General features: G+C 37.1%; 1 protein-coding gene across 1 annotated transcript in view; it reads right to left on the reverse strand.

The window, feature by feature from the left end:
- Positions 1–8,605: 8,605 nt before the first annotated feature.
- LOC115415710 (putative histone-lysine N-methyltransferase PRDM6) overlaps positions 8,606–9,593 on the reverse strand; it is a gene marked incomplete at its 5' end in the record, with an annotated part of 37,536 nt that continues 36,548 nt past the window's right edge. The window contains one exon of the mRNA XM_030129348.1: positions 8,606–8,771. Coding sequence (XP_029985208.1) covers positions 8,606–8,771 — 166 coding nt within the window. The remainder of the gene's footprint in view (positions 8,772–9,593) is intronic.

Raw genomic sequence — 9,593 nt, forward strand, 5'->3', positions numbered from 1 at the left:
TATAAATAATGTGGGAAAAAAACAATTAAAATGTAAAAACAGAAGAAAATCAAATAAATGTATAAAATGACAAATATTGTGTGGGGGGGGAGGAGCTAAAAAAAATAGATTAAAATGAAGTAAAAAAAGAACAAAATAAGCAAGGAAATGAATAAAAACACCCAAAATGACCAATGAAATGAAAAAAAACAACAATAAATGAAGTAAATAATAAGTAACATGAACAAAATAAGTCACAAACTGAACAAAAACAGAAGAAAAAGTCATAAAATAGGGAACAAAGCGAACAAAAATAACAAGTAAAATGAATAAAAATGATCCAAATAAGTTTGCAGATGTTTGTTTTTATTTTCAGTTAATGACAGGTTTGACTGAAAATGTCACTTTTTCTTCAGTTTCTGTTTTTCGATATAAGAACGTTTGAATTTACTCTGTATTTTGACCTGATTTTCACTGTAAAATGTAAAACTCAGTTAATAAAATTAAAATAAATGGTTTTAAATCACTTAATGAAGGTTAAATATAGAAAAAACCAAACAGGACAGGGCGCAGATTTTTAACTGTAAATCTAAAACCCAGACTTCTTTAAACATAGAAAACAAGCAGGAATCAATGAAAACGATCAATAATCAGAGTCAGTGAAGGCATCGGCATCAATGAAACCTGATCAATACTGATCAGTTTAAAGGACGAAGCTGAACAGATAAAGATAAACAGATAAATAAAAAATAAAATCAGTTTAATGATTATTTCACAGATTTTCGTTCGTTTTCTCGATGGTTTGGGTCATTTTTGATTGATTTTCCTTCAAAGGTTTCATTCATTCATTCATTCATTCATTCATTCATTCATTCATTTTCTGAACCCGCTCTATCCTCACTAGGGGGGCGGAGCCTATCCCAGCTACTTACAGGTGAAGGCGGGGTTCACCCTGGACATGTGACCAGTTCATCCCAGACTGAACATATACAGACAAACACACTGTCAGTCACACCTATGGGGGATTTAGAGGAACCTGTTAGCCTATCAGAGCATGTGTTTGGATGGTGGGAGGAGCCAGAGGACCAGAGAGAACCCATGAACCTATCAGAGCATGTGTTTGGATGGTGGGAGGAGCCAGAGGACCAGCGAGAACCCACACAGACACAGAAAGGCCCCACCCCCATGGACTAAAGGCCCCACCCCCATGGACTAAAGGCCCCACCCCATGGACTAAGGCCCCACCCCCATGGACTAAAAGTCCCACCCCTATGGACTAAAGGCCCCACCCCTATGGACTAAAGGCCCCACCCCCATGGACTAAAGGCCCCACCCCCTGGTGCTGGACTAGAACCCAGGACCTTCTGTGTGTGAGGCACCAGGTCTACCCACTGCACCAGCGAGTCGCCACGGTGTGATTCATTTTTGTTTATTTTATGGATTATTTGTTTTGTTTTTATTGATTTCATTGACCATTAGGTACATTTTTAAATTCCACATATTTATTATGATTATTCAAAATGGTTCATTTATTTATTCATCATTTATATTAAAATACAGATCCACACACACACACAACACACACACACACAGACACAAATACACACAGACACAAATACACACACACACACACACACACACACAACAACACACACACACAAATACACACAGACACACAACAACACACACACACAAATACACACAGACACACAACAACACACAGACACAAATACACAATACAAAAATTGTTCTTGCTCAGATTCTTATTTTTCTTTCTTTCTTTATTTTTTATTTTTCTTCTCCTGCTCTTTGAGCTCAAATTTGACCCCCTGAACATTTACGAAAACTCACCAAATTTTGCCCAAAATTCAGAAGTGCGAGAAATTTAATTTACATATAGGTTTCGTAGATGTCGGTAAAGAAATGTTGCCGCAGCGCCCCCTTGAAAAGTGGAAATGCATTACGCCAATGGGAGCGCATCCAACGTAAAGTTTGTTGTAGAGCCACGAAAATCGGTAGACAGATTCAACATGAGGAGACAAACAAAAAATATTATTATGGCCACGCCCCAAAACCAACCCTTAGTCGGCCATATTGGATTGAAATTTCCAAAATGCTGAGTCAGCGTTTTCGCTGACGTCGTATTTTAACTATCTCCTCCTTGGCCGTTTGGCCGAATGAGCTCAAAATCGGTATACAGTATCTAGAGAAGTGGGGCATCAAAAGTTAGCCGAATTTTTTGGATAGGTGTCACCGTTTTTGTGTGACGACGTCGCAAACTTTGCAAAGTTTCTTCGTGAATTTACCATTACAAAAATTGCTTCAGCTCAAACATTCGAACACCGATTTGGCTGAAATTTCACTCAGACGTCCATCTCCCAGGCCTACACCCATTTATTAAAAGAAATTGAAATTTCGCACTATAGCGCCCCCTACAAATGTACATTTACAAAAATGAAATCAGTTCGGACATACGAACACCAATTTGGCTCAAATTTGACTCAGACATCTGTCTCCCAGGCCTACACCTATTTGTCAAACAAAACTGAAATTTTGCACTACAGCGCCCCCTACAAAAAATTTTGATATTTTTTTATTAAAATTTCTTCAGTTCGGACATACGAAAACCGATTTGGCTCAAATTTGACTCAGACGTCTATCTCCCAGGCCTACACCCATTTATCAGAAATATTTGAAATTCGGTGCCATAGCGCCCCCTACAATTTTACCTTTACAAAAATTACTTCACGTTAGACATACGATTACCAATTTGGCTCAAATTTGAATCAGTGTTCAGTCTCCCAGGCCTACACCTATTTATCAAAAGAAATTGCCACTTCGCTCATTAGCGCCCCCTAATAATTTATCTTCACGAAAATTGCATTAATTTGGACATACGAACACTGATTTAGCTCAAATTTGACTCAGTGGTACATCTCGCAAACCTACACCCATTCAATGGTAGAAATTTATTTTTAGCTGCATAGCGCCCCCTACAGATTTACTTATACAAAACTTTCTTTAGTTCGGACATACAAAGATTTGCCTCAAATTTGAATCAGTTGTCGATCTCCCAGGCTACACCCATTCATCAGAAGACATTGAAATTTGGTGCTAGAGCGCCACCTGCTGAACGATGGACATACTTCTACTGGACGTGCCCGTGGCGAGGCCCTTTAGATGCCGCTTGCGGCTTTAATGTTTTGTTTCTTTTCGTTCGTTGCCTCTCTTTTATGTCTCACGTTAAACTCCTTCATGTTTTGTTTCTTTTCGTTCGTTGCCTCTCTTTTACGTCTCACGTTAAACTCCTTCTTCATGTTTTGTTTCTTTTCGTTCGTTGCCTCTCTTTTACGTCTCACGTTAAACTCCTTCTTCATGTTTTGTTTCTTTTCGTTCGTTGCCTCTCTTTTACGTCTCACGTTAAACTCCTTCATGTTTTGTTTCCTTTCGTTCGTTGCCTCTCTTTTATGTCTCACGTTAAACTCCTTCTTCATGTTTTGTTTCTTTTCGTTCGTTGCCTCTCTTTTACGTCTCACGTTAAACTCCTTCTTCATGTTTTGTTTCTTTTCGTTCGTTGCCTCTCTTTTACGTCTCACGTTAAACTCCTTCTTCATGTTTTGTTTCTTTTCGTTCGTTGCCTCTCTTTTACGTCTCATGTTAAACTCCTTCTTCATGTTTTGTTTCTTTTCGTTCGTTGCCTCTCTTTTACGTCTCACATTAAACTCCTTCATGTTTTGTTTCTTTTCGTTCGTTGCCTCTCTTTTACGTCTCACATTAAACTCCTTCTTCATGTTTTGTTTCTTTTCGTTCGTTGCCTCTCTTTTACGTCTCACATTAAACTCCTTCATGTTTTGTTTCTTTTCGTTCGTTGCCTCTCTTTTACGTCTCACATTAAACTCCTCCTTCATGTTTTGTTTCTTTTCGTTCGTTGCCTCTCTTTTACGTCTCACATTAAACTCCTTCATGTTTTGTTTCTTTTCGTTCGTTGCCTCTCTTTTATGTCTCACATTAAACTCCTTCATGTTTTGTTTCTTTCGTTCGTTGCCTCTCTTTTACGTCTCACGTTAAACTCCTTCATGTTTTGTTTCTTTTCGTTCGTTGCCTCTCTTTTACGTCTCACGTTAAACTCCTCCTTCATGTTTTGTTTCTTTTCGTTCGTTGCCTCTCTTTTACGTCTCACATTAAACTCCTTCATGTTTTGTTTCTTTTCGTTCGTTGCCTCTCTTTTACGTCTCACATTAAACTCCTTCATGTTTTGTTTCTTTTCGTTCGTTGCCTCTCTTTTACGTCTCACGTTAAACTCCTTCTTCATGTTTTGTTTCTTTTCGTTCGTTGCCTCTCTTTTACGTCTCACGTTAAACTCCTTCTTCATGTTTTGTTTCTTTTCGTTCGTTGCCTCTCTTTTACGTCTCACATTAAACTCCTCCTTCATGTTTTGTTTCTTTTCGTTCGTTGCCTCACTTTTACGTCTCACATTAAACTCCTTCATGTTTGTTTCTTTTCGTTCGTTGCCTCTCTTTTACGTCTCACGTTAAACTCCTTCTTCATGTTTTGTTTCTTTTCGTTCGTTGCCTCTCTTTTACGTCTCACATTAAACTCCTTCATGTTTTGTTTCTTTTCGTTCGTTGCCTCTCTTTTACGTCTCACATTAAACTCCTTCATGTTTTGTTTCCTTTCGTTCGTTGCCTCTCTTTTACGTCTCACATTAAACTCCTTCATGTTTTGTTTCCTTTCGTTCGTTGCCTCTCTTTTACGTCTCACATTAAACTCCTTCATGTTTTGTTTCTTTTCGTTCGTTGCCTCTCTTTTACGTCTCACATTAAACTCCTTCATGTTTTGTTTCTTTTCGTTCGTTGCCTCTCTTTTACGTCTCACATTAAACTCCTTCATGTTTTGTTTCTTTTCGTTCGTTGCCTCTCTTTTACGTCTCACATTAAACTCCTTCATGTTTTGTTTCTTTTCGTTCGTTGCCTCTCTTTTACGTCTCACATTAAACTCCTTCTTCATGTTTTGTTTCTTTTCGTTCGTTGCCTCTCTTTTACGTCTCACATTAAACTCCTTCTTCATGTTTTGTTTCTTTTCGTTCGTTGCCTCTCTTTTACGTCTCACATTAAACTCCTTGATGTTTTGTTTCTTTTCGTTCGTTGCCTCTCTTTTACGTCTCACATTAAACTCCTTCATGTTTTGTTTCCTTTCGTTCGTTGCCTCTCTTTTACGTCTCACATTAAACTCCTTCATGTTTTGTTTCTTTTCGTTCGTTGCCTCTCTTTTACGTCTCACGTTAAACTCCTTCTTCATGTTTTGTTTCCTTTCGTTCGTTGCCTCTCTTTTACGTCTCACATTAAACTCCTTCATGTTTTGTTTCTTTTCGTTCGTTGCCTCTCTTTTACGTCTCACATTAAACTCCTTCATGTTTTGTTTCTTTTCGTTCGTTGCCTCTCTTTTACGTCTCACATTAAACTCCTTCTTCATGTTTTGTTTCTTTTCGTTCGTTGCCTCTCTTTTACGTCTCACGTTAAACTCCTTCATGTTTTGTTTCTTTTCGTTCGTTGCCTCTCTTTTACGTCTCACGTTAAACTCCTCCTTCATGTTTTGTTTCTTTTCGTTCGTTGCCTCTCTTTTACGTCTCACGTTAAACTCCTCCTTCATGTTTTGTTTCCTTTCGTTCGTTGCCTCTCTTTTACGTCTCACGTTAAACTCCTCCTTCATGTTTTGTTTCTTTTCGTTCGTTGCCTCTCTTTTACGTCTCACGTTAAACTCCTTCATGTTTTGTTTCTTTTCGTTCGTTGCCTCTCTTTTACGTCTCACATTAAACTCCTTCTTCATGTTTTGTTTCTTTTCGTTCGTTGCCTCTCTTTTACGTCTCACGTTAAACTCCTTCATGTTTTGTTTCTTTTCGTTCGTTGCCTCTCTTTTACGTCTCACGTTAAACTCCTTCATGTTTTCTTTCTTTTCGTTCATTGCCTCTCTTTTACGTCTCACGTTAAACTCCTTCTTCATGTTTTGTTTCTTTTCGTTCGTTGCCTCTCTTTTACGTCTCACGTTAAACTCCTTGATGTTTTGTTTCCTTTCGTTCATTGCCTCTCTTTTACGTCTCACATTAAACTCCTTGATGTTTTGTTTCTTTTCGTTCGTTGCCTCTCTTTTACGTCTCACGTTAAACTCCTTCATGTTTTGTTTCTTTTCGTTCGTTGCCTCTCTTTTACGTCTCACATTAAACTCCTTCTTCATGTTTTGTTTCTTTTCGTTCGTTGCCTCTCTTTTACGTCTCACGTTAAACTCCTTCTTCATGTTTTGTTTCTTTTCGTTCGTTGCCTCTCTTTTACGTCTCACGTTAAACTCCTTCATGTTTTCTTTCTTTTCGTTCATTGCCTCTCTTTTACGTCTCACATTAAACTCCTTCATGTTTTGTTTCTTTTCGTTCGTTGCCTCTCTTTTACGTCTCACATTAAACTCCTTCATGTTTTGTTTCTTTTCGTTCGTTGCCTCTCTTTTACGTCTCACGTTAAACTCCTCCTTCATGTGTTGTTTCTTTTCGTTCGTTGCCTCTCTTTTACGTCTCACGTTAAACTCCTCCTTCATGTTTTGTTTCTTTTCGTTCGTTGCCTCTCTTTTATGTCTCACGTTAAACTCCTTCTTCATGTTTTGTTTCTTTTCGTTCGTTGCCTCTCTTTTACGTCTCACGTTAAACTCCTTCTTCATGTTTTGTTTCTTTTCGTTCGTTGCCTCTCTTTTACGTCTCACGTTAAACTCCTCCTTCATGTTTTGTTTCTTTTCGTTCGTTGCCTCTCTTTTACGTCTCACGTTAAACTCCTTCTTCATTTTTGTTTCTTTTCGTTCGTTGCCTCTCTTTTACGTCTCACGTTAAACTCCTCCTTCATGTTTTGTTTCTTTTCGTTCGTTGCCTCTCTTTTACGTCTCACGTTAAACTCCTTCTTCATGTTTTGTTTCTTTTCGTTCGTTGCCTCTCTTTTATGTCTCACGTTAAACTCCTTCTTCATGTTTTGTTTCTTTTCGTTCGTTGCCTCTCTTTTACGTCTCACGTTAAACTCCTCCTTCATGTTTTGTTTCTTTTCGTTCGTTGCCTCTCTTTTATGTCTCACGTTAAACTCCTTCTTCATGTTTTGTTTCTTTTCGTTCGTTGCCTCTCTTTTATGTCTCACGTTAAACTCCTTCTTCATGTTTTGTTTCTTTTCGTTCGTTGCCTCTCTTTTACGTCTCACGTTAAACTCCTCCTTCATGTTTTGTTTCTTTTCATTTGTTGCCTCTCTTTTACGTCTCACGTTAAACTCCTTCATGTTTTCTTTCTTTTCATTCTGTAATTGTGTTAAAAAGACATCAAAGTTTGGTTTTCTTCCCCGCGGGGACTCACTCTGTCAAACCCAGAGACAGAAAAGACGACGGACGAGCAGAAGTAAACAGAAAAAAAAACTGGAGCAGAAATAAACAAAAACAGAAACTGGAGACGAAGACGAGGACGAGGAGGACGAGGTCCTCATCAGACATTTGGTCTTAATTAACCGTCTGGTCCCCACACGGCCTTTCAAACCAACATAATATGTACAGAGGAGCGCTGATGTCACAACCACGTTTTCCAAACAGTTGGATTTTAAGGTTTTCAAACTTTTATATTTGTATTTCATCAACTTGCGCCATCAACAAAAATACTAAATATTCAATAAGTGTCATATTTAACCCTTTAAATCACGTGTGTTTAATGGAAGCAAACCAGATTTTGACGCAAAAGACACAATGTATTTTTTTGTTCAATATTCAACATACAAATGTATTTGTGTATTTGCAGCTTAAATAAACTAAAATTAGGACAATAAACATGTTACTGTTCTTGTACTACATTATTTTCCACCGAACTTCTGGTAAAGTCCCTTAAATGTGACAAAAGATTAATTAGTTAGTCGCAATAAAACAAAAAAGTTGCTTTTTCTTAGTTTTTTTTTTTTATAAAAACTTTTAAGTTTGCTACAGGATCAGTGAATTAAATATAGAAAATACATAATTTATACCAAAAAAAGTAAAATACAGAGAATAATATTATAATAAATGGTGATAAATCACTGAGTAAAAAGTTAAATGTAGCGGAAAAGTCATCACAAAATAGTCGCAGGTCTTTAACGGTTAATTCAGTTTTGATTTTGTGAAAACGAATATTGGTGAAAAATAAAAATAATGGATAATTCACCTGAAATGTATGAAAACTTAAACCTGTTTGGAAAAATGTCAAAGAAAATGAGGAATAAAGTAAATATACAACTAATCCAAAAGGAAATGGACCCAAATAAATGATAATATAATGTGACTTAAATGACAGTATCATCAGCGGAACATGATAGTTTTATTAGTTAATTAATGATGTGTTTGATGAAAAAGTCATGTTTTCTTCACTTTTCTCTGTTTGAATTTACTCTGAACTTTAATAAACATCTACCCGATCAGTGAATTAAACATAGAAAATAGATGATTTATTCGGGAAAAAAAGCAAAATACAGTGAATAATAATGTACTAAGTGTAGATAAATGTGTTAGTAAAAGGTTACATGTAGAGGACGGTTCATTTTGAAGTGTCCGTGTTAAAGGGTTCAATCTGAGGCTGAGTCCTAAAAGGAGGTCAAAGTGTTTGATTATCGTTATTTTTTTGTCTTGACTCACGGTTTTCGTCCTGGGCGATGCACTGCAGCGGGATTCCGAAGAACGAGGTATAGGAGTCATTGTACCAGACCAGGAGTTCGGTTCCTCTGGGGATGTCCATGCACGCCCGGTAGAAGATGCACGACCTGGAACATATACACAAAAAAAAAAAAGAAAAAATATATGAAACACAACGAATACGACGACCGTACAGAGGGAACCATGAGCCAGGATTAGAAGAAAAGTCCAAATAAGAAAAATGATCAACATGGTCTGAGCATTTAAAGAATATAGAACCATAAACAACACAGAACATGAGGACAAACAGGTTTATTTAACTTCGAATGAAGAATTTATAAAATACACAAACAAAAAACATTTAAGCTTTGACAATGAATTCACTCAAAATATTCAAATAAAACTGATTCAACAGTAAAAACCATCATTCAGTTCAATAAAATTCGATAAGTTAGAAATATTATATTAAAAAAATCAAATAAAAAAAATACAACATCCTAAAGAGCATGAAAGAAAAAAACAAACCAGTAAAAAAAAAAAGAATAAAATAAGCGAGGGGTCAGAGGTCATGGCTCCGCCCCCTGCCTAGAACAGGATGTGCAAACACGTCCATGAAATCTGAGTCGATCTGTGAAAAAAAAAAAGTGAGATTTTGGTCAAAAACATGAAGTGAACGTTGGTTTACTGGACGTGATTTTTAGTTTTGGTTCCTTCATTCAAACATCATCGTATCAAAGCTCCTCCTTTTCTTCCTCCTTTAACTCTACTCGTCTGTTTGTCTTTTTCCTTTAATTGCTTCTCTTCGTCACCTTCTTCCTCCTCTTCCTGTGCTCGTCTGTTTGTCTTCTTCCTTCCATTCTTCCTCTTCTTCTCCTTGTTCTTCTCTTCGTTTATTTCCTTCTCGTCTTTGACAGACGTCTCCACTTTTCACCTCCGTTTATTTATGTTTC

This window comes from Sphaeramia orbicularis, unplaced genomic scaffold, assembly GCF_902148855.1.
Source record: "Sphaeramia orbicularis unplaced genomic scaffold, fSphaOr1.1, whole genome shotgun sequence".
Taxonomy (NCBI): Eukaryota; Metazoa; Chordata; class Actinopteri; order Kurtiformes; family Apogonidae; genus Sphaeramia; species Sphaeramia orbicularis.